The sequence below is a fragment of the Ostrinia nubilalis genome, chromosome 9 (assembly GCF_963855985.1).
Source record: "Ostrinia nubilalis chromosome 9, ilOstNubi1.1, whole genome shotgun sequence".
NCBI classification, from domain to species: domain Eukaryota; kingdom Metazoa; phylum Arthropoda; class Insecta; order Lepidoptera; family Crambidae; genus Ostrinia; species Ostrinia nubilalis.
Genome location: NC_087096.1, coordinates 1,796,365 through 1,822,964, shown reverse-complemented (window position 1 = coordinate 1,822,964; position 26,600 = coordinate 1,796,365). Strand labels below are relative to the sequence as shown.

Below are 26,600 nucleotides of genomic sequence, written 5' to 3'. Positions count from 1 at the left end.
GACCTTTACCAGATCGTCGGTCTACCTAGTAGGAGGCCTGCCCACGCTACGTCTTCTAGCCCGTGGTCGCCACTCGAGAACTTTTCTGCCCCAACGGCCATCGTCTCTACGAGCTATGTGCCCCGCCCACTGCTACTTTTGATTTTAGCAATTCTGCGAGCTATTTCGGTCACTTTGGTTCTCCTGCGGATCTCCTCATTTTTGATTCGATCACGCAGGTAAACTCCAAGCATGGCCCGTTCCATCGCCCTTTGGGTGACCTTGAGCCTTCTTATGAGGCCCATAGTAAGCGACCACGTTTCAGATCCATATACCATCACTGGCAACACACACTGCTCGAAGACTTTTGTCTTGAGGCACTGCGGTATTTCGGACGTGAGTATATCGTGTAGCTTCCCGAACGCTGCCCAGCCGAAATCAAAAACTCTTCACTTCATTAATCTACAAGAATGGCTTCTTTACGTTTCGTCTGTGTTGCTACAGCCGTAGTCACAAACAAGATTAATATCTCAGTTCAATTTCACTCAGTAATAGTAAACGTATTCTTTTGAAAAGCACTGATTGATTTGTTGTGAGATATAAAAAAACCTTGCATATTCCCTATTTGATTAACAACTACGAAATGCGACACGATCCGCTTTTAAAAACACATTGTCTGTCATTTGGCTTTCAAATCGTTTCAATGTTTGCCCGATAGTGCACTATTGTAAACGAGAACTGAAACCGAGAGTCATCCGCGTCTACTTAACTGAAGAATCCTCAAAGATCCATTACCAAAGAATAAATCACAGAAGCGACTGGTCATATAAAGTTAGGCGGTGATTCATGGAGTCGGCTGCAGTTAAACTTGTCTGAACACTGGCCACTCAGGTGACTCTGAAATCGTCCGCGGAAAGATAAATGGAAGCACTGGGAATCGACACGGGGCTTGACTGTGAGCGTTTCGGTTTGAGTGTCTATGCTGAGATGACAAAACAAACGAGCTCATAAGTTACTTATTTTTAAAATTTCTCAGTTCCTGAAAATAAAAGTAAAATGTATTTAGGACACAGTGGGAACCAGCAGTACTTAGTTACAAGAGGGTCATCAAAGAAAACTGTAAAAATTGCACTCGGTCATAAGTTTATCCCACTGCACCGCGCTCCGTCGCAGCGGGGTGACAGACGTGCGCCAACACGTTGTGAGTGTGTTGTACTACAAGTGTTTTCTATACAAATTGACTAGCATAGAATGATTAAATTTGTCACCCCGCGTGTTGCAGTGGAGCGCAGTGCAGTGGAATAATCGCCTAACAGTGTTGGCAAGATGGTGGTCTACACAGTTGGTGCAGTTGCACACACACCACTAGGTTCATTTGTTTATCTTTCACGACAAAAACTCTACACCTCCAAATAGTTTTATGTTCTCCAGTGCCATGTTAAATCATGCGGCAGGTACTTTAGTGCATTATCTTCTCTAATTATGGCCCGCTTACAAAGCTTGGCATCACACAGCAGAGCCTAATGACTAGGCATTTTAGTCCAGTCTTTTCAGGTTTTCGGCCGCTTAAAAAGCTTTATTAAGAGCTACTAGTTTCCTGATGTGCAAGCCAACGGCGTGCGGTAAACCGCGTAGCTTCGGTCAGGGCCGAATCCCCTAAGTGATGACCCCGGCTGTACATACCGCATCAAACCCTCCCGCAGTGAAGCCACGGCTCGCCTGCGACATACTAAAGCTTGGAGTTCGGCCAGGTGGATCCAGCGGTGTTTTGGAATTAACTCATCTAATACATAAGCAATGTGTGAAGTCTCGGCTCAGATATGGTATAAATCAAATGAGATTTACTGGATTAGTGCGCGTCGGTGGAGCACGAACAATGTATGTACGCTATTAAGGAACGTTTCTTGCCAAAAACATGGTTAATTAATTTATTTGAGGCTCTCTTTTAAAGGAGATATTTTAGAATTAGTAAAATACCATAAAAATGGCTGTGAACTACGAGAGAATCGGATAAAATCAGTTCAAAATCAGCAAACTACAAGAAGTAGTATTGATGAAATCACTAACTTTACACAAGTAGTTAGCATGCATCTGGACCCTCCAAGTTTGCTAATCTTGGGTATAGAGATGTCCAAAGGTTTTTATCGATACAAGTAATTCAATGTAAGTATGTGTACAGACGCTGCCACACCAAGAAAAACCTGTAGCTTTTTTTGTAAAAATAGGTGTCATTTTCCAACAAAAATATCGAATGTGCTGTCAAGTCGACTGTACAATTACTCTACACAAGATTTTTTGAGTCATCTTAAACATTCTAGCATTTAGAATGTTAGAATGATTCTGATTCAATACTTCTGTTGAAGTTAAAATTAAAAGAATTTGTTGTTTTGTTTATTTCAGATAGAATTCAAGTTTCTTAAATTATCTTATGTCAGATAAGAAGGACGTGTTAATTTATCCACAGTCGATATTTTTTCGATAGATTAAATCATCGATACATTACTCCATCCCTGATTCAAGACTGTCCAGTAAAAAACACAGTCAGGCACGAAACTAGCTTGTTGTTAAAAGTTCTGAATATTTTTTCATAAATGAATAACTCTGATAAAGTTATGTATTTTGAGGGAGATGGTGGAAATAAATTGGAGAGAAAATGTTTTAACAAACATGTTTTTATAAAAGCTTAGGTAAACGTTTACATCACGGTACTTATAAAGATTAATAATTCTAGTGTTTAAATAATGAGTGCGTACAAAAAATACCATGTAGAGGCTGAAAACGTAATAATGTTAGTTAGAATGCCTTTTTAGAATTACAAAGGCGCAAATAATTATGAAAATTATACTTGAAACGTGGAAAGAATATGTCTTTTTCACTTAAAAACGTTCGTTCGTGTCAGCCGAAAGACGTCCACTGCTGGACAAAGGCCTCCCCCAAGGATTTCCACAAAGACTGAATGACTTACATTAATAAAAAAACAAATTCGTCTTTTTTCTGCTTTCGCTAATGAGTTTATGTAAAATTCACTGAAGCTCTATGGTTCCAGTATAGTTCTCTAGCACTGGCTACAAATAATTATTGGATTAGTGTTATGTATAAATGTCCCGAAAAGGGCCCACTTAATAAAGACCTTCAATTTGAATACTGAACGGAATAAAAAATTCCAAAAACGTTTCATCCTTGAACGGGCAAGAAAAATGAAACGCAATTGTAATGTGGCCACCAGTACATCATCAGAATCCCGGCCGATCCCGGGATAAAGGAATAAATGAAACAAATGCCGGCGTCCCGGGGTATTACTCAGCGCGGGATTTGCTGGATCGCGAGATCTGGGAAATTGTTTTTTATGGAGGCACTATAGTGGAGTGAAAATTTTCGCGGTCATTTAAAGGTTGATAAGTCAATGAACTTGTTTTACTTATCAACATTGTAAACTAATATGTTTTGTGTGGTTGTCTACCAGATTATGAACAATTAAAAATAATTTTGTTCCCAGTCGTCAAGTATTAATAAATTGTCACAAACAACAGAGTAAACAAACAAATTCGTACTATAAATCTTGTTGGCACTTTGTAACTCTGTTTTCTCGGATTAAAAAAACGAAAACAGCTTCGAAAAAACGTAAACAGTGTCGAAGAAAACGTAAACAATTCAAGAAGATTGACGAATTGATTGATGGTCAAAAGAGTAATCTTAAAATTTGATATTACTAAACAAACTCTATTGTGTCTTCCTACGTAATACATACCTACTAGATAATGTACATACAGGGTGTCCCAGAATGGGTGAATCAAACTGCTAGGGGATAGCTCTACTAATGTACTATCCCTGAAAAATATGAAAAAAAATAAAGCGCAATGGAAACAAAAAAAAATTTTTTTGAAATAGTGAAAATAATTCAGCTTTGCCTAAGTATCTGGATATAATTGCTGCGTTTGGAGTTTATTTGTACTTTTTTCTTACTAATATTAATTGTACATGATCGCTTCGTTTATCTGTAAACAAACTTTTGAAAATAATGTCTAGATTTCGAGTTTAGAGCACTTTATTTAACAAAAAATCCGAACTCAAAAATTTTTTTTCATATTTTTTAGGCATAGTACATTAGTAGAGCTACCTCCCCTAGCAGTTTGATTCACCCATTCTGGGACACCCTGTATACGTACCTACCTAAGGTCATTCTACAGCAGCTTTATCTTAAACATTATATTAACTTCAAAAGAAGAGAGCTGGCATCACACAATAAAACTTCAGCTTTCCTGGCAAACCTCTAAAACAAGTATACCGAAGTATTTTGTTCGTCACGTAGGTGAGACGAAATTGCAATCAGCCTCTGAAGACTGCTGGCGGCAGGCCAGGCCCCGCTGCCAAAAGGGACCGGGGTTCATTAAGAATAATGTCTGCTTGTCTGTCTGTGACACATTTTCCTATTTTTGTAAGAAGAAATTTTGATTTTAGAGAATTGTGGTCTCGTTATGCAATACTTTGTAATTTAATAAAAGATCATGTCGCATTTCTAGAGCTACTTACTTATTTGATAGCTAATGAGAGAGACTATTAAAATGGCAAGCAAGTCCAGTTTGTATTTAAAGGCTAATTGATAAAATATAATAAATAGGTGTTACGAAACCTTTGTACTTAGGTATTTCACTATACTAAATAAAGCTTACATAGTTACTAGCTAATTAACTTTCAGACTAATATTAAAAATTAAATTCTATTAAAAGCTTTACATGGAAATTTTTCTATGCTACTTTTTTACATAGGATATCTTAAATTATTTATGTAACATTTACATCCTGTCACATAAAAAAAACTAGAATTCTTTTCAATTAATACACTATCTATACAATAATAAGTTAAGAAATCTTACAAGACCAAAATTAATCTAATCAATTTCACTATGTGAAAACTCACGCGATAAGCAAGCAAACCCACCCTCAGAACTAGTGTGCACTAAAAATTCCATCCATACATCCACTGCAGTCTCCTCAAAGGGATCTTTCGCTACATTCACTAGACTCGTAATATTTTCACTTTTTATACCTTTTTGGACAGAAATCAGGCGAAGAACGTAATTGGAGCTCGCTATCGGAAAATCCAAAGGAAAATTTTCAAAATCCAACTGTAATACACTCAGCGGCACGGAATTTGGCCCAAGCCTAAAAACAACCAGATATGAGGCCAAATTGGTGTTGTATGCCTAAGTTTCGTGTGACATGTTAACAGAACATTTGTTTTTGTTAATTTAAGAGACTAGATTCATAAAAAAGTGCCTCTGTTTAACTTTTATGACTCTAGAATCGTATGTCGTTGTTGGAGCACAAAGAGTACGGGAAAGTTTAAATTCGATATTAAATGTTCTAAGGCTTTGGCGTTTTGTTTTCTGTTTTTAAATTAATCTTAGGGTCATTCTCGTTTCCATAATTTGAGAATAATGCCCATTACTCCAGCTCAAGTTGCTCAAATAGTGTTACTTAGAAGTCAAGGGCGTACGCAGTGGGAGATGGCAGAAACTTTAAATTTATCCCGTAAAACTTAAAATATGCATTAAAAAGGCATGGCCAGATCGCCCTTTACACAATAAGACCAAGAAGTGAGGAATTAAGGTGTATGTCAGCGCGCGATGACCGGATTATCGTACTTGCAATATCAAGAAATCGGTTTCTCAGTACGTTTGAGATACGCCAGCGTTTACAAACAGCAAGCCCAGTGAATGTCAGTGAGCACACAATAAGAAGAAGGTTGGAGCAACGTAACTTGCATATTCGAAGACCAGCTCGAGGACCAGAACTTCTCCGATACCTTTGCGAAGTGCGACTTACATTTTCTAGAGAACATGCAAATTGGACGTTAGACTAATGCTTCAACTTATAGTTGAAGCTTCAGGGTGTTGTAAGTATCTACTCTTAAATATGCGTATCAAAAAAGATACGTCAGTCCCAACCTAAAATTTAAACCATTAATGTAAACCTCTCTATCCTACGCTATTCCTGACGATATTCCATTCGCTCACCATAAAAGCCAAAAGGCTCAAATAAACTGAATTATTCCTAAACAATGCCGAGCCTCTAAGACAAAGCATTCTGCAATCGGCCTGACAAATATTTCGTTAATTACCGCAAGACTTCGGCGTCAAAGGGTTAAGTATGTCTCGAGTATGCCGCGTGGGACTGAAGACTGCTGGAATAATACAGGGTGAAAATAATAATATAAAGACTGTGAAACTGAGATTAGACTGGCAAAGAATGCTAAAAATTCGAATTAAATTGCATTAAAGATTACAAAAGTAAGTAAAAAATATTTATGTAGGTATCTAGTTATAAAAATAAAAGTTTTCCAGCGACGTTTAGTACAATTTGATTTTACTTTTTGCTTAATTTTGTGAAAACAAATTACCTACTAAGGCTGAGTTAATTTTTTTTTTTAATATCTTTGGACAATCACACACAGCGCCATCTAGCCCCAAAGTAAGCAATATGCTTGTGTTATGGGTGCTAGCTTAACGGATATACTACTTATATACTTTTTTTTTAAATACATACATATTATACATAGTAACACCCAGACCCGTCACAGAAATTAAAATTCATCATTTCAATTTCTGCCCGGCCGGGAATCGAACCCGGGACCTCTCGGCATAGTAGTCCGTTCTGAAACACTACTTACACCAAACGGCCGTTGCACCACCTTATTTTAACCATGACTATAACCATAACAGGTAAAATGGGAATGGGCCAGGCAAAGTAGTATAACCATAACAGGTACTTATAACCGTATTTTTGTATGGAGTTTGACAGAATTTTGACGTTTGTTAAAGTTAAAGAAGACGGTAACCAAGGCTTAGATTTCACTAAAGTTGGGTAAAATTGTGTCATAATTGTAACGCGGAAAACTTCCCGATGGCGCATGTTTCAATTCTTACTGTTACCTACTAAAGTCGATAATTTTTTCTTAAAGGTTTTAAACCTTTTTTTGTCACCTGTCATCCGCTTTGCAATGGAGGGAAGTCGAACCTTAATTTCGAACTCCTCCAATGTTCTTCTGATTAATTTCGTTGCGGGTCCAATGACAGTTTAACTTTCCCCCGGGACAAACTTGACCTTCATTGGATGGGTCTTTGTGGCGGTCAAGCTGTAGATCCTGGCTACACAGGAGTTGCAGTGGTGGGAACGAGAGGTGGGAATAGTCCCGTTTACTATAGTCGATCCTAGAAGAGAGCTGTCTTGAAGTACCTGTAACAATAAAACAGTTTTTAGTGTTTTTATTTAAAAATATAGATCTCATCACACACTTTTTAGATATGCTCTGAATGTCTGCATTTTTTATTTTGCTTAGTAATATTATGTTTTGTGTGTTACCAAAATAAATGTATAAAAAGTAAAATATCTCCTTCAAAAATCGTGACCAACATTAAGCACGTAAAGGTCGCCCATTATGCCATGTCCATTGTATCCCGTCCTTAACAACTCCTGACCCTTACTCTGAAATCGATTTCCACTAGATAACTGCCGATTGTTATTTCCAATCAGCCTTAATGCCTTGCATTAAAGTCCAAACATCTGTCAAATGTCGCGTCCCTGATACCAATCTGATCAAGAGTACAGGGCTGTAGGGTTACTCTAAAAAACACTGTTTACGTAGTTTCGGGTCTATCTATCACTGTCGCTCATGCTGGAATCTCGCATTGCGTGAGAGAGATGGAAACATTCGAAACTTCGGATACCGTTTTTTGGAATAACCCCCATGCACGTATCCCGGGATAAATGGAAGAATGTAAGGGCCCAAAGGGTCGCTGACGAGGACTTCGAAGCTTGAGATTTCACAAAGTGAATTATGAAAGAAAATGCGCGCACAATAAATTAGGGACTTTATTAACTTTTTGTTGGGTTCTCCTTATTTTCTCGGTAGTTTCTGCATGCTGCTTCGCCTGTTTGGATTTTGAATAGACAGAAAATGTAAAAACCGCGCGTATAGACGTGGTAGAGTCGACCTTTGGTTATAGTTCTACTGCTTTATAAGAAGTTTTTCTCTATTCACCGTTATTGTAATACTCACACAACCTTTCTTTTGTAAATATCAAGTTAGTAAGGCATAGTATAATTAGATTTTCTCGTTATGATTTATATGACATACCTAGTAAAGAATTCTCGAATCACGAAAAAAGAAGGCAAGATATCAAAAACCTAAGTGCCATCCTAAGTCCAAACTAAAATTCGTCTCTGTCGGCTCTTTTTAAGGACTATGTAGATTTAACAGGGTCCAGGCCCAACTGATATGGTTTTTGCGCCTACTCCGGCTTGATCTTGATTTATGTTCTTTAGGCCCTATTCCAAAGAATATTTGGAGATGTTTGCTAATATAATATTTATTATGTGTGAAAGGTACTTCCTACCTACTTAAATAATATTATTTTTCTGAATACCTAAGTGCCGTAGTTAAAGATGTATCGATGTTTTGGTGGAACGAGTAGTATAAATAACCTGGCCTTTAGATCTCCAAGTGTCTCAGGTCAAAATCCGAAAAACACAGGCAAAAATGTATCAATTTAAAGATTAGAGCTTATACTAGACATACATCCCTTGAATTTATGCTTTTGCTTTCAGATATTATGTATTTATAAAAAAAAAATATCTAAGGCCCATGTAGATTCTTTACATAGCAAGTATTCTGTTAAGTGGCCTTCACAATGCAGATACAACGCGTTAAAATGAAGCGAAACTTAGTATTCCTCACAAATCATACGTTACCCTAGAGGCTGCACTATTTGTAAGTTTTAACTGTGCAATTTATACAATCTTACTTTTAAAACTAGCTACAAACAACCGCTAACTTAAAGGAATGCTTTAAGATAGTGCGGTAAAGTTATTAATGGGAAAATTATCGATGAACTATTTGTATCGATATCAGTGACACTGCGGCCTCTAATGTAAGTAGTAACAGGTGCCATTTTGAAGCAAAAATGCAGAGTCTGGAGTGCTGTCGCCTGTATCTACATTAAATATTCGAACTGTATTTGTGTGGCACAATTTTATTGCAATTAGTAGAGTTTCTATTTTTATATCTACCTACTGATTTATTTTGCACTCGCCCGGCAAGCACTCAGTAAGTGCAAAAAAAATAAAACTAATGCTGAGTTTCACCATCTTATTTTAATTAACCGTAACAATAACAATAACCGGTGCTTTTGTATGGAGTTTGACAGATTTTTGACGTTTATCAAAGTTAAAGTTAGATGGTGCACCGTGCATCCCAGCCTAAGAGTATAAACTTAACCGCCCAACCACTCAACGCAGACCATATTATTATGAGCTACGATAAAACCTAACTATGTATCGATAAAATATCGACATATTCGACACAAATCGACAGCACTGCTGCAAAGTTAACCGAACTCAGAACAAAAGCCAAGTACGAAGATAGAGTTATACCCTGATATTCTGTATTCACATGAGGCTGGGAACAGCAAGTCCATGCATTTATATTAGCGGCGACTTGGCGCATGATTTATGGCCACCTTAACTTGGATGTACTTTTATCCTGTGATGTATGACCGTGGAGACAGGGTCTGCTATTTGGTAACTTTTGGATAGCAGCTGGTTGGACAAAACTGGACATCTGCATCTTTTTTTATGAAGAAAAAGGCAGGTATTTGACCGCAATCATTGATGTAAGTGATATGCCGTCTAGAATGGTATTTACCTACCTTATAAGTTCCTATTCACTTTCGCCTTGAAGAGATCCAAATTATACTTTAATTTAAGATACTGGCTTTTTCCTAGGATTATGTATACGTAGATTCCGATAAAAGGTAGGCCTTTCTGGGATACGATTCTCATGCAATCGAATTTTTTCCGTATATTACGAACTTGTGTTACGGTCCGATCTGAACGATCTTCGAATTATTTTTCGAATGTGAACTATTTTTCGATTGCATGTTCCCCTGATATAGACAGTGACCTAGCTAGTGCCCTAAGATTCATCCAGATTTGTATGAAAACTTCGATAATGATTTTTTTAATTAGGTATTAACTTTGCCGTTTTCTTGATACCTCATATCCCTTAGCACAGGTTTCTTTTTTTAAACCGTTTTTGGCACCAGTCCCCCACACTATAGGTGACAAATTCTTGGCCTAGTCTAGTTTATTTTTAAGGATCTATACTGTGAAGGGCTTAGTAAAAAAAAAACTTATATTTTGTTTATTTTTTTGATGTCACAAATTCATTCATTGGCTGGGCGGTACGACGTTCGTCGAACCATCTAGTCTACCAATAACCCTAAAAATTTCTTCCACAGCAGTTTCTTTTTATCCTCAGCTACCCCCATTTCCTCCTTTTTACACAATACCCCCACGTAAACCAGGTACGCTCATTACCCGCGGACACGAAGAAACTGTAATGTTTGGCGCCCGCGCCGGAATGCGCCGAAACTCGTCCAATTAGGGACGGAATGCCGGCGAGAGACCGGCGTCGGTTCAGTAGGTTGGCTAGAAGTTAGGGAAATACGGGACTATTCCCACCTCTCGTTCCCACCACTGCAACTCCTGTGTAGCCAGGATCTACAGCTTGACCGCCACAAAAACCCAACCAATGAAGGTCAAGTTTGTCCCGGGGGAAAGTTAAACTGTCATTGGACCCGCAACGAAATTAATCAGAAGAACATAGGAGGAGTTCGAAATTAAGGTTGGACTTCCCTCCATTGCAAAGCGGATGACAGGTGACAAACAAAGGTTTAAAACCTTTAAAAGTTAGGGAAATAGTGGGACAAACTCTAGAAGGAAAGAAACTAAGAAACGATTTGAAAGGTCCAAAGTCTATAGTCTGCAATGGACACCACCATACGGTCTACGTAATAGAGCACGACGTATCCCAATTATTTTTGTTATAAAGTATTGATTCGTATCCAAATTATAGCACGATTGACACTATCATGGAGGAAAAACTACTTACTGAATATCATTTGCTATAAAAATTATTTTCAGAACTTATATTTAGTTTTGCTTGAAATGTGGCTATTGATAAAAAATGCAATAATGCACTGCGAGTTATGAAAATATGTTAGCAAGGCATCGATTACCAACTTTGCGTATTATTTACCATATAAATACCACCAGCAAATAAATAAACAAATTATATTCCAGTGATTGAAATAATTATGAGCTCAATTTGCATCGTATAAGAAACAGATTCTCTGTCGAAAAAAAAAGGAAAATCCTTTCACATTTCTCAGTTTTCCTCCCACATGGTCGCCCTACTCTAGTGTCGTAACAATGTGCCCTGCAATGAATCGGTATTTTGAAAACTATTCATGACCGAACCGGTTCGTCCGGACAATCCTCGGCGATCGGGACTCAGCAAATGAAATAAATCCCAATTATGCCTTTGGAAACAAAAAGTTTCGAGAGACGATTGAAATCTATCGATGGAAAGTTTTCAGAAACAATTTGATATCGAACGTGATAGCTTGAAATTCAAATTATTTATTGCATGTCACATGGGTAAGTGTTGGTAGAACATACGTAGCGTACGGAACGTAGCTTCTGTCAGAGAGGGCAAATTTAGAGCTGATTTTTTAATTCGTCGAAATTCATTCTTCGGTTAAAAGTTAAATTCCACAATAACTTCATGCACTAGAGTGACTAGATGCAACAAAATTTAATGAAAACTTCGCGCTATGTTCATTGTTCATGTTCATAAAGAAAATTAGTAGCCTTATTTGTGAACACAGTTTTCTCCGCTATTTAGATCTGAAAATCATGGAATATCCTAACACAAAAAGACCTAATTTACAAAATTTATCTACACAGTGACAGTATTTATTATGTTCTAATGGTTTTAGGGATTAACAATGTCGATTAGCGTAATAATTGAAGATTTTAATCATCCTCCAACTGGAAATAAAATTAAATTACCAAATTATTTTCAAGTGTTAAACTCTCTAAGGCTGAGTTGCACCATCTTACTTTAACTTTGACTAGATCAAATATTGAAACCGAATTAGTCGCAGGCCTAAAAGGTTTTCGATTACAAAATCACTCGTCAACCGGCTGTCAATCTGAACAAAAAGCATAATTTCGCTCGATGCAAAATTGCCCCAATTATTGTTCGACTTCAAAGCCAAATATGACGGGTCTATTTCCATTATTTCGCGATTTCAAATATTCTCTATACAGTCATTATGGCCAGGTTTTATTCCTCAGAAATATTTGGCAAAATGTGGCTGCAGGTCGTTTTGTTGGGGCTAATTTTCCCGTCGGCCATTTTAGGGTTGGATCAAAGGGCGGTGGAGTTTTCTGTGGACTACTTCAGACACAGAAATGACAAATTTGTGTGCTTGCTTACGTGTGGAGAGGATACTTGTGAGATGATTTAATAATTGTGTTATCTCTAAAGTAATGGAAAAGTTTTGAAAGGCTTATCTTACCTTGCTTCGTAGTAGGGTACTTATTATTTGAAATCATAGTGACAATAGAAGAATTCTTCTTGCTCTATCATATGAATAGGAGCAAAAGAGATCAAACACTAGTGTCAGACATTAAACACTTGAATTGATGGCTAAATGTCCCCTTCATTGCAAAGAATCATGTTGTCTTTAATTGTAGCTAGCTATAGTCCAAGCTTAGCTTAATTAGGGGCTAGGTCATAATTTTTTGGCACAATTTATTTGTTAATTCTTACAGGGAATCGCAATTTTGTTAAACTAGCTGCAAAACATCACGCCAGGGTGTCTGTCAGGAAGATTGACCAGTCGATAAATAAACCTTCTTTGAGCTCGTGTCTACAGCAAAAATTCGTCTCTGTCGGAGTGTTGGTCGACCCCATATGTCCCAAGTTTAAACAGGTCATGGATTATGTGAGTAATTATTTTTATAAATATTTAAAGGGACTATTGTCTTCTCGCGTACCGGAAAACGCAGCGTGGGACGTCCACCCACAAGGTCGACCGACGACATCATAAAGGTAGCAGGAAAGCGCTGGACACAGGCCGCTACCAACCGAGTAACATGGAAAGCATTGGGGGAGGCCTATGTTCAGCAGTGGACGTTCTATGGCTGAGATGATGATGATGATGATGATGATGATGATGATGATGTTTGTCTTCTCTACCTCTTAGTACGCACTTATTATCTTGTAAGAGGTATTTTGTGCAATAAATAAGAGGCTACCAAAGGTGAAAAGGTAAGTTTCATGCGCGACTTTTCAGCATCAGTCGATGTTATGTTAACTCGAAAGTAAGGTGTATTAGATGTCCTGACGATGTTCGTTTTGTTGTTATAACTATTTAATATCAAAATTGTATGTTGTAACTATTTTCAGGCATCACAGAATGCATTATTAGACTCAAGACACCAATGGTTAATTATTAATACAGACGACAATTCTACAATAAAAAACAATAACTTTGCTAAGAATTGGACAAGCAGCAATGTAAGAACTATGTTGGATATCGTCGGGAACCTTAATATCAGTGTGGACACTGATATAACCCTGACTATACAAGGTGAGACTTCAAATGACAAATTCCATACAAACATTGAATGGAATTCTTCAGTTTGTCCTTATAGTGCCTTTTATTGAGATTTATGCCTTTCTAAATCTGACAGTATACGGAAAAAAGCTCCAAATCTTTATCTTTTTTTTCTAAATCGAGACCAACTTGCTTAGCGCAGGTTTGAGTTTCTTGCGCTGCTTCTTCTCAGCACTGGCCCAATTATTGTCCCAAAGCAGTGGCAGGGTTAATAGTATTAACCCTTTAACCCTTTTCACCATCCCAGTATTAACTTAATACTGGGATGGTGAAAAGTGCTTTTTAAAAGCCTACATGCAAAAATAAATGAGTTTTGTAATGAGTATTGTGATTACTGCATTATTTTTCTTGATAAATTATTTTCATAGGTGTGAACAGTTTTGAGATCTTCGAATTATTTAATTACGGTAAAATACAAGGTGGTGATTTAAATATTAGAAAATCTGGATCATGGTCAGCTGAGAATGGTAAATATTAAGCATAGTGTAGCTTACAATATTATTATTTTCATCATCATCATCATTTCAGCCATAGGACGTCTACTGCTGAACATAGGCCTCCCCCAATGCTTTCCACGTTGATCGATTGGTAGCGGTCTGCGTCCAGCGCTGCTTCCCTGCTACCTTTACGATGTCGTCGGTCCACCTTATAGGTGGACGACGTGGACGTCCCACGCTGCGTTTTCCGGTACGAGGCCTCCATTCCAGAACGTTGCTGCCCCATCGGCCGTCAATTCTGTGTACTATGTGCCCTGCCCATTGCCACTTCAGCTTGCTAATCCGTTGGGCTATGTCGGCGACTTTAGTTCGTTTACGGATTTCCTCAATTCTGATTCGATCTGGCAAAGAAACACCAAGCATAGTCCTCTCCATAGCACGCTGTGAAACTTTGAGCTTCTTTTTTTATATTTTAATTACTATAATTTATTTTGTTTTGTTGTATTATGCGCTGGAAACAATGTAGAGTGCATGCGCCTGAGTTCATTCGCAAATAAATAAATTAGATCATAAATATTCTTTCTTTTAGGTATAATGACAAACTTAAACGAGTACAAATATTACCGAAGATGGAATTTCCACCATTGGCCCCTGCGATTCATAGTCGTCGTAAGTATTCCTCATAAAAACATAAGTACCTCTCTCTAGTACCTAACGTGACATCATGAATAATTTTATTTAATGATACCTTAAATGGCATTTACTAAAAAGAAGCAACATAAGATATAAAATAGTAAGACACGGGTCTTAACGCTACGTTTATTAATGAGTTACATTATGATGTATGTCTGCTTGTGACCATGGCTGCAGCAGCAACGTCAAGCCGTGAGTACATAATGTAACTCATTATAAACGTCGCGATAAGACCCGTGTTTTACTATTTTAGTTAAAATGGAACGCGAAAGTTTAAAATCTAACATAAGATAATATTAAAACTGATTTTAGGTGGCAAAACCAGAACAGTTCGATTTAGATCGATTACTGCTTGCTGATAGGCGGCAAACGCCGGGTGTCGCCACTATACTTAAGACTGGCACGATCATACTCAATGTCTTAGCCGAAATACATAATATAAGGTAGGTAAATTAATTATCGTTCGTTCGTTTCAGCGAAATGACATCCACTGCTGGACAAAGGCCTCCCCCAAGGTTTTCCACAATGAACGGTCCTGCGCTGCCCGCATCCAGGCTCTTCCCGCGACCTTTACCAGATCGTCGATCCACCTAGTAGGAGGCCTGCCCACGTTACGTCTTCCAGCCCGTGGTCGCCACTCGAGAACTTTTCTGCCCCAACGACCATCGTCAGCTGCAACGAACGAATAGCTACATAATTTATTTTTTACTACTACAATAATTCAGGTTACTCTGTGGAGTCTTATGACGCAATTGTAATAAAGATGATTCTGGAAAAACATTTAGAGTTTAAGGCCTTTTATTCTTCTATGCATTTTATTTTCAGTTTCAACTATTCAATAGCAGATAGATGGATTGGTGAATTTAATGAAAAAAACATATCAAAAGTAAGTCTATACATAAAACAATTTATAAACATTAAAAGTATGACGTCATTTGATTTGTGGTAACAACAAAATATTGGTCAATTTTTAGATGGCGGCTGCAACCTCTTTGTACCATAAACATCAAGACTTAACACCTATTCTTCGTTGGGAAAATGTCAGAGATAAAGTAGACTTAGTGCATACACCAGTGACCTCCATTGAGTGAGTTTCATATTATGATCAATGTCATTTTGGTTAGTAGTTGAGATGGACGCAGAAGACCATAAAGACCCTTTAATGATGTTCCTTTTTCAAGTGTTATATTTTCATAATTCATCCAAAAGAAGCCAGAAAGATGTAGTATCATCATCACGTCATTTAGTCCCCGCTACAGAAGCAAAGAGGGAGAGAAACACCCAGAAGCTAAGAGTGTATTTTGCAAACACTCCCCACGCTGGCCAAACGGGTTAGGGAGACCTGATATCCTCATTTTTTTCCTGATTTGCCTCTTAAGACATCCATGGGAAAAGTGGGAGTAGCTCTATTCTATTCAGCCAGAACCTCGGAGCTATTCATACAAAACGTTCATTCGTTTCAGGCAAATGATGTCCACTGCTGGACAAAGGTCCTCCAAGGATTTCTGGCCATGCACTGCCAGCATTTAGGTCCTTTCCGTGACTTTCACTAGATCCTCAGTTCACCAAGTGTGAAGCCTACCTACATTATGTCTTCCAACTCGTGGTCACCATTCGAGAACTCTTCTGCTCCAACAGCTATCGGATACAAAATGAAATTTTACCCCTTTTTAGGACCAGATACTTCTACCGCATCCCAACTTACGGTGCTGGAAAATTCGAGAATCAGTTCTTGAGGCCACTCAGCTATGGCGCATGGATATCAGTAGTAATTGTGATAACACTATGCGCGTGCGTTTTGCTGATATCAGCTAAACTGGAGAGGCGACGATCAGCAGGGCAGTACGCTATCTTCTCTGTACTGGCTTCAATGTGCCAGCAATGTATGTGTGGCTTTATTCATGGAGATAATAAGTACCTATACATATAACTAACTTGTGAGCTTGCTTACATTTTTTGGTGTTGCAGTTTTTGAAGATAATACCAGTTTTACACCAAGAGTGTCCGCTGGTAAGTCCACCACATCTGATATTCTAAGATTAAACATCACCTCATTTCATGATAAATTTATCATACTGGCTTTTACCTAATTTCGATTAGTCACAGCAAAACTTGATCCCTCTTTCAAAACCGCAGCAAAAACTATCTTGATTCTACCTGGAATTCAAACTCATGAGAAGGTAACTTTTCTTTTTCTATAACTTTAAACTTCTCACTCTTCTTACTCCAGAAGAAAATCTAGCTAAGTTGTCTATTTCAAGTGTTGGTAACAAAAAGCCTTTAAAATACAGCTCGTCAACTAACAATTTTTGTGACTGGCATCTCCTGCGTCTTGATCTACAACTACTACACGAGCAGCGTAGTCAGCTGGCTGCTAAATGGACCTCCTCCTTCCATCAACTCCTTGCAAGAACTGCTGGAGAGCCCCCTGGAATTGATATTCGAGGACATAGGGTATACCAGATCTTGGTTGCAGGTCAGTTGATTCATTCCATTTCCAAAATTAATATTTTTGGCAAAATAATGGCAACAAGGTGGACCGACGACCTGATAAAGGTAGCAGGAAGGCGCTGAATGCAGGCCGCTACCAACAGTGCGATGTGGAAGTCATTTGGAGAGGCCTATGTTCAGCAGTGGACGTCCTATGGCTGAAATGATGATGATGAATGGCAACACTAGAATTTTGAACGTTATAAATGTTAAATTCACAACTCACAACAGGCTTTAATTTAAGAGTACACCTAACTTGGGTAAATTAGGTACCAGACCAACTGCGAAAGAAAGATATAATATACAATATAATACTTTATTTCTAGAAAAAAACCTACTACTACAATTTGAGAAATATGGAAATCGAAGACGAGCTTCGAAAGAAGAAAGTTTTTAATAAGAAACCTAATGCACCACTACTAGTGCCCGTCGAAGAAGGAATAAAACTGGTCAAAGCTGGAGGTATGTACCAGTTAACCAAATAAAAATTAGCTACGGTAGTTCTAATATGAAATAATGTATTAAAATAAACTGACGAAGAGAAATTTCAACTTCATAAAGGTAGCAGAAAGGCGCTGGATGCAGGCTACTACCAAACGGGCGATGTGGAAATCATTGGGGGAGGCCTATGTTCAGCAGTTGATGTCCTGTGCTGAAATGATAGTGATGATGAGTAGAATGATTAACATAGAAACTTACACGCTGTAAGTTGGGGCATTGGAGAGTCTCATTGGCGTAACGATAGCACTACAATAGCTACCTTTATCTTGCAGGAATTCAAAAAAATTGGTGACGCTCTCGTGCCCTCAATGAAACCATAAGTTTGTTTACTTGATCTTTCTCCAGGATATGCCTACCACACCGACACCAACAACGCCAATAGGCTGATATCGCAGACGTTCACACAAAGCGAGCTGTGTGAGCTCGGCTCTTTGCAATCCATGGCGAAGGCGGAACTGTATCCAGCCTTGCAAAGGAACAGCCCATACAAGGAGTTCTTTGTTTGGGGGTAATAAATGTTCAGATATCAATTTACTGATACCATATGGTTTAGTTAGACGATATAATTTATATTGTCGATATTATGGTCATCAAGATCTGGTCTCCTTTTTACCCTCGATAATAATATCATTCTACCAAGTTGAGAGGATAAATTGAAGACAAAAAGATTTTAATACTGTGGGATTGATTTTTGTCTTGTATATGGTTCATCCATGCATATAAAGAAGCGTTAGGTAGGGATTAAGATAACTAAACTTGAGTTGCACCACCTATCTTTGACCGTAACTTTGACGATAACCGGTGTTTTTTGTATGGAGTTTGACAGATTTTTGACGTTTGTCAAAGTTAAAGTAAGATGGTGCAACCCAGCCTTAGTATTTCAAATTTTCCAGTACCGTTTTGAAAATTATAAATAACTTGAAAAAATCGAACTGCCTAAGGCGGGAATTGAACCCACGACCTTTCGCTTGCCGGGCGACTGCTCTTCAGTACCATGTCTAACGACACTTTCCTAGATCGTAGTACGAGTATCAGTAAGACCCAGAACAGACGGTGAAACGCAACTGCAACGAAACTGCAACGGCTAGTTACTTTTGAGTTGCATCTAAGTTTCTGCCATAGCGACCGTTGAGAGACCACACATGATGCGACCAGTTTGAAACTTTCAGTTTCAGTTTCATTCATCAGAATCATCAGAAAGTTGCAGTTTCGTTGCAGTTGCGTTTCACCGTCTGTTCCGGGCCTAATTAATAAAGCAGGATCACTGTTTTCTATGATCTTCCAGTTCCATACGTCTCTACGAGCGTGGCATAGTAAAGTTTGTCCAGCGCCGCATCTCGTCGCCTGCTGTGGAGTGCGAGGGTAGCTCACCGAGGGCTCTGGCTTTGGGAGGGGCCGCTCCTGCCTTCCTGCTGTTAGCTGCTGGGTACCTGCTGGCCACGGTTATTATGCTGGTGGAGAGGTTAGAACTGCTTTTGAAGATTTTTTGCAAGCTTAAATTAATTTGGAGCAATGATTATTAAGAGGAAAGTTTTCTTCTTCTTCTTCTTATCGTGTCGACAACAAACCTACACAGTGTCAGACCAAAACTCCGATACAAGAGTGGCGTTGTCGGCAGCATTCAATAAATCCTCCTGCGTGCAGTTGCTCGGGCACTCAGGGCACGACATCATGTGCTTCATCGACTGGGGAACAAAACCGCACCTGCACTCCATGTTTGAGCCATCCAAGAATCTCCACCTGACCAGATTGTCCTTACTACGGCCTACCTGCGTCCGAAGTATATAGGGAAATTTTGATGCATGGGTTAAAATAGCATGTGAGATAGCTTAAGCATTCAGAATCAAATCTTGATATGCCTTTAACAGCTATCCAACCTAAATACAATGAGATTATTTTCCCCAGTAAACCATAAAGGCAAACGCTTTCGGGACTTCAGTTAATCATAATTTCCAAAATTGCAATTTTTTTAACACTAATCACTGACTTATTTAGACAATACTTTGATGTTATGCGAAAACTATACAATTATTTATTCTTTTTTTTTTATTTTCAGGGCAATCTGGCGACGCAAATACAAATCTAAAGTTGTTTTGAAGCTGAAAAAGTAGAAATTTAATTATATTACCAACAAAAAGTAGTTTCCCACTTCCACTGCGCAAGTTTCTTAGTTACTTTGCATAATGAAGTAGTGATTTCTTCAAAGACCTCCCGCTTATTTGTCTTTGTTAATATTTATTAAAAATATGCTTTATGAAGCTTTTGAACTGGCTTTTATATTTGCCTTTTCGTGATGTAAACTAAATTACAGATTGTAAAAGACAAGTACACATAACTTACATAGAAAGTTCTGATCATCACCATCATCACCATCTGATCATCACGATGATCACGCAAAATAACTACAAAGACAACCAGTGTGATTGTAGAAGGTTCGTGTAATTTTGCAAAAAATGTAGATTACATAATCTGATGTGCTGTAGACTGTACCTAACTATTCAGGTACTAATGTTTAACTAAGATCTAAGAATAATTATGATTCAGTTATGACTACTTTTCGAATAAAAGCCTGTCTAGCATTTATTTTGCAATAATTATTTCCTCCTATACTTGTACCTAACTACTCCTGTGTTCACAAATAAATAGTAGCTCTGACTAAATATAATATTTTTTCATATCCCTATCCCAATCCGTAACAGCACAATCAAATACAGATTCGCAGCGATTTGTTTTGTCCAGCCGTGCAAGGCTTTATTAAATCTCTATATACAAAACATATACACCGAAAGGCCGTTTCAATCAGCCTCTGGCTGGCTGCCATGGTTATTCAACTGCCTGTTAAAATAAATCTGGATTTACTATACATATTGACGGCTCTGCATAACGAATCGTTGCGTAAGAATTTTTGGACAAACGATTAAAAGTTGGTTTTGGCCACGACTGAGATGAGAAGAAAACGGGACACTATAATCCGGACCGTTTCAAGGCGAGAGTGAATAGGCACTTACAGGGCAGATATTGTACCATCCTAGACTGCATCTCACTTAACACCAGATGCGTTTGCGGTCTAATACCTACCTGCCTTGTTATGCATATTTTTTTAAATGTTAGTAGCATTAAATTCAGTGGGTTTGTTTAATATGTATAAATCAATTTTCAATTAATCGTAATTGAAACAATTGATTGATGTTCCCAATAGTGCTATGAGATACTCATGCAGTTACAAAACCGTCTAATTATCGGAAGGTAATTATTCTCTATAGATACCTATTGTGGGGTTGACAATTAGTTCAAACTTAATTAGACCTTGTAATTACTCCATAGTGGCATGTATCAAATTACTAAAGTAGTTAATCATACAAATTAGTATCCAATATCAAATTATCTGAGTATGATATAATTAATTGTTACTATCTGTTGAATTAAATATCTATAATCTTTTTTTAAGATATAAATAAATAAATTCCCAATCTAAATAATTTGGCATCTGAAAATCGTACCTACTTCCTAAGCTTAACATAAATACCTATTTCGTTTCAAAATGTCTTTTCAATGTCTTTGTCGCTGTTTTATGGTTTTTTGCAAGTCATAAATAAATACAGGAAGATTACTGCAATATAAAATATTTTTTAATATCCATATAAAATATACAGGGTGTCCCAAAAAGTAGTGTCAAGCCGAAGACCAGAGGTAGTGCATCACTACGGCGATCCAAATCATCGTAACTTTTGATACTTAGTTTTCGAGTTATGATGGACACTACTTTTTGGGACATCCTGTATAACTCCGGTCTAGACATACTTTGATGTGCTTACATTTTTATCGAAAATTTTAACTTGTTGTTTTTAACGTTGCCCTAACTTGAACGCCTTTTTATAGAGCCGTTTGAAAAGAGTTCGACTGATTCTATCCGCAAAATGTATTTTCCTAGATAACGTTCTTTCTAACTTCCAAAGAAAACACTTACGTAATTAACCCTTTTCCCAGACCAACTTGGGTGTACATTTTACGTGTTTTTACGGATCTTATTTTGTCGATTTGTCTCACACAAACTCCCAAAGGGCGTCCATTTGCCCAAGACCTGCTCGGAAACCCAGGTACGTTATACGGACTAATTTCCCCTGCGACTGGAGGGCTACCGTCACGCACTCCACACAGATTAGCTGGTAATCCGGTCACTGGAATATAGACCTTCTCTGCCATATATTGCCAATTTAAGCTTAACCAATATTGTACTGGGAATTGTCACCACAGCGAAGGGAGTTCGGAGATATGTAGTACCTTTGCAGTATATTGGAAATACCTAAGAATATTTGGTAGAGTAAGTACCAACGTCTAGATAAAATATATTTTTCAATGGATTCTTTTACGGTAGCTTATGAAAGCCAGCTTTCCGAATTGAGAATTCTTGAACTTCAGCGTATTCATCTTCTACTTAAATATGAATTTAATATGAAACGTGCATACTTGTTTAGGAGATGATCACTCTTAAGCCAAAAATTTCAATTAAGAAATCGGGCATTCAAAGTCAGTCACTGAAACTTGAAGACTTGAAAACTTATCCAATGTACAAAATAACAACATATTAACACGCCACTTTTTTATTTTTAATCTCAGATAAGTATAAAGATTTCTTCTTAATTTTCTTTATTTTTTATAAATACCAGAATAACTCTCAGTATTAAGCATGAACTTTAAAATCGTTTAAAACCCAATTTAAAAAAGTGATTTTCCAGACGTTTCCCTTTAAAAAAGCTCTGTACCTATCCGCTTTTTACAAGCCTGTCCCTTCAACCAATATTTGGACTTCACGCTAGCCTTTTAACTCCCCTAAAACTATCGGAGCGTTTAAGCGTAAATGAACGCGAAAAACAAATTCATTCCAGCGCACGCGTTATTACAGCGAGCGCCCTCCGCACTAATTGGAAACTAAATTGCCTTAAGTGACAATAGAAGTTGGTACGGTAGGTATATTTGTTAGACTTTTAAAGAACTAATTGCATTAAAAAATACAGCGACAATAATTCCTTCTAATTTCTAACTAACCTATTTCACGCATAGCTGCAAATAGTCTAGAATATGCTCATGTGTTTATTAATCTACTAGCGACCCACCCCTGCTTCGCACAGGTACACACTTTAAAACCTTCGTCTCGAATCACTCTCTCTCTCTATTTATAAAAAACCGCATCAAATCTGTTGCGTAGTTTTAAAGATCTAAGCATACATAGGGACAGACAGACAGCGAAGCGACTTTGTTTTATAATATGTGGTGATGAACAGTGATGAAGTGAACCTACTGTGACTTATTACGTTGTGCTCAGCAAATTGAGGATTGGATTCGCACAATCAATTGCATATTGTGAGATATTAGTGTAGGCAATAGGTTTTGTTCTGAAAATCGTTTCTTGTTCATTTTTTTAACAATTTACTAATGTTTTCTTTGTCTTTAGTATCTTTTGAGTAAGTCCCTTTATGTACATTAGTAAAGATAACCTGAACATTCGTAAAAATGTAACAAAAATGTCACCAGAACCGAGAACAAAGCATTAATAAGAGATAAACTGCAGTGCGGAACAAAACCGGGCACCGCACACAAATTAATTTGAATTTTTCATGGAAAACAAAAACTTGTAACAACCGGCTTAAAGTTGAACACACTTACAACACGATGCGAGGAGCTACGAAAGAGTGGACGAGATGGTGTAAATCTGTAATACCTACCTATCTTAGGCTGAATTGCACCACCTAACTTTAACGGTAACTATAACGATAACCGGTGCTTTTTGTATGGAGTATGACAGATTTTTGACGTTTGTCAAAGTTAAAGTAAGATGGTGCAACCCAGCCTTAGGGTGCAAGTGCTAGGTGGTGAAGGTTAAGAATAAGAATAAGAATAAGAATAAGAAATTTATTCATAATGTTCATTACATGTCAAATTTTCAATATATTTTCTTATTAATCATAAACAATTGCAGTATTAATAAGAAAGAATGTTTAATGGTTTATATGGAGATTCAAAAATTTCTCAAGGGATATAAAAAATATATTAAATGCTTTAAGAAATGCAAAAAGAACTTTAAGAACCTTCTATAACCTTCTATTTCGGTGATAGAGCGAAAATTAATTCGCAATTCTTTTTGAGTTGCTTAATAAAATTGAAAAGGCACATTATTTTTTATGCAAAAACTGACATTAGGTAGTATGAACAGTGAAATGGGAAGGGATTGTAAAAAGCTCTTGAACGGTAAGAGTGATGTGTTATAATGCTTTCATTTAATTTATAGGGGTTAATGAAGTTATCAGACATAAACTCTTGAGGTAAGTAAGAAATACAATTTTGTTGAATTCCATATTATTACATCCACGATCTAAATAAACCCCCTCATTCATATTCTATGGAACTTTACGTTCAAAGTTGAGCTGGCGCAATAAAATACGAAATATGGCCGCCTGGAGTTGGCCAAATAAGATTGGAGTTATGCGACTACAAACAATGGCCTTAATTGAATGTAATTAGTGCCTTTTCCTTATTTTCTCGTGTGCCAGCGATGGAACCACAAAAATAGGTTGTTTGTTCATTTCATGAAGCCAGGAGACTCATTTGCTGGACATTTTTTCTGGCATCTATGTCAAAAGGCTCATTAATGTAGATTGAAGGCGCTGGATGCAGGCCACTACTAACTGGTCAATCTGGATATCATTGGGTGAGGTTCATTAGCTGGAATGCTATATTAGAAAATAAAGTCTAGAATTCTTGTTTTTTGTAGAATTTATTGATTACATTTTTAACAAACGTTGCATGTATGGTCGCATATTAAATGGAAAATGCCAAAAAAATCGTTATTTACAGTGATTACTATCTAAAATAAAATTATGTTACACAATACTATCTAAATCCATGCGAGTGAAACCAGTGACAAAACTTGCATAAAATAAAAGCTATTTTCATCAAAAGACTAAATGAAACCAGATAAAATGTGGTATCAGGTGTACGAGTTATTGAAACAAATAAAAAAGTTCAATAAAAGCTCACAGACAGAAGCGTGGTCATAAACCACAGTAACGAAATATAGCAGAAACTTGGGACATTTTAGTAATATTTTTGAAAGTATCACTTCCATTCCAATCCCTATGGAATAATAAAAGTTTGATATCTATGTTTTGACCGGCGCTTTTGATATAGTTTATTACCCGGTGGAGAACCGATTTTATGTCCCGATTATCTGGATTCGGATGCTGGTTGGTACACAGAATATCGATAAAAGAAGTATCTACATTATTTTCTGTTACTCAACACTATGTTTCATTGCAAAGAGATGAAACAATGTATTAGTAAGATTAAATAATTTTCACGACTGTTTTAGGCTGGGTTGCATCATCTTACTTTGACTTTAACAAACGTCAAAAATCTGTCATACTCCATACAAAATACACCGGTTATCGTTATAGTTACAGTCTTAGTAATAACATGAGAGCTCTTTAGTTAACTACTGTAAACTCTATTTTTCTGTTTCTTACGAAGTTATGTAGTAGAAATAGTGTAACATTGTAGCAAAAAATATGTTTATTAAACCCTAGAGCTAGTTTTCCTCCAGCGCAGGTTTCACTAGCGTCTAGCTTCTGCACTTAACACTCCATTTAACGGCTCGATCGCCTCTGTACCTGATAAGGGGGCTTACGCTAAAATACTGCGGACTACAGAACAGAACGTGTAGGGCTGAACACAGAACTTTACCTGGGAAATAAAACGTGAACTTAAATAGCGGACTGACTTGAGGAACCCTTTCGAACCCCGCTGCCGCTGGACTAATTTAATTGTCGTGAACCCGCTCGTACTTATCACAAGAATTTTTAGCTTATCACGAGGGGTTAACGGATTAACAAAATACAGAATAAAGATACCCAAAAAGGTGACAAAAGCTCAATAGTAATGAGTGTCTGACCGCTGATTCGAGAGTCAGTAGGTAGTTTGAACGCTGTCGTCGCTGGACTATTGTGGTGAATTCACTCCGAATTTCATTCGCCCTCACTATCATGAAAGTAGAAAAAAATTGCTTCTTTTTTGTATTTTGAATATCGAGCATTTTATTTCATTACAGCGGGACATATGCCTTCCTCAAGGTTTTCCACAACGACCGGTCGTGCACTGCCCACATCTGGGTGCTTTACGCGACCACCAGATCGCATTTAATTAACTTCTGACTATTTAACTTTCGTCTATCGCAGGACGCAGGTCGGCCGTAGCAAGGACAATCTATTCAGATGGGATTTTGGGATGGCTCAAACTTGGAGTGCAAGTGTGGTTTTCCCCAATCGACGAAGCACATGATGTCGTGCCCTGCGTGCCCAAACAACTGCACGCAGGAAGATTTAATGAAGGCTACTGGCAACGCCATTCTTGTGGCGGAGTTATGGGCTGACGCTGTGTAGGTTTGTTGTCGACACGACAAGAAGAAGAATTTAAATTTCGTGGGGCAGCCCTGGGTTTATCCAGGAAACTGGAAATCCGGGATTGCAGCAGCCGTTATCAGTTACACATCTTCAGACGGCGAGGATTTTTCGTCGAATGTGCGAAATCTCGACGCGTCCCGAAATCGATTTTATAATGTGGAACCCAACTATCAAGATCGAGAATCGAAGATTTAGATGGAAAGTGGATTCCATAGGATAAGATAGGTAGACTTAATTTATTATCACGAGCACGGTTAATAAAAAAATCAAAGAAGGTATCACTGAAAAATACGTTTATTTGACTTTTTTATTTAATTTCTAAATTAGTTTTAAATTGACCTATTAGCACCTGCGAAAGGTATACGAGTGCGAATAAATGTAGTTGACTTAACAGGAATACATCAATGTCATAATGGTATTGCAGTCCATTGTACTGCACTACACATCATGTGGCTTTTACCTTTGGTATAGACAACAGCACGTCAAGCTAAATACTGAAGGAACTTATGCAGTCGTAAT

At 37.6% G+C, this 26,600-nt stretch overlaps 1 protein-coding gene across 1 annotated transcript; it reads left to right on the top strand.

Moving 5' to 3' along the window:
- The first annotated feature begins 12,193 nt into the window (after positions 1–12,193).
- On the top strand, positions 12,194–19,739 carry LOC135074793 (uncharacterized). Its single transcript, XM_063969174.1, has 15 exons — positions 12,194–12,338; positions 12,660–12,832; positions 13,297–13,480; positions 13,876–13,974; positions 14,534–14,626; positions 14,960–15,080; positions 15,463–15,523; positions 15,612–15,724; positions 16,312–16,520; positions 16,606–16,647; positions 16,929–17,113; positions 17,454–17,589; positions 17,974–18,136; positions 18,914–19,090; positions 19,685–19,739. Exons 1-15 carry the CDS (start codon positions 12,194–12,196, stop codon positions 19,737–19,739), a joined length of 1,956 nt encoding a protein of 651 aa, XP_063825244.1.
- The last annotated feature ends 6,861 nt before the right edge of the window (positions 19,740–26,600 follow it).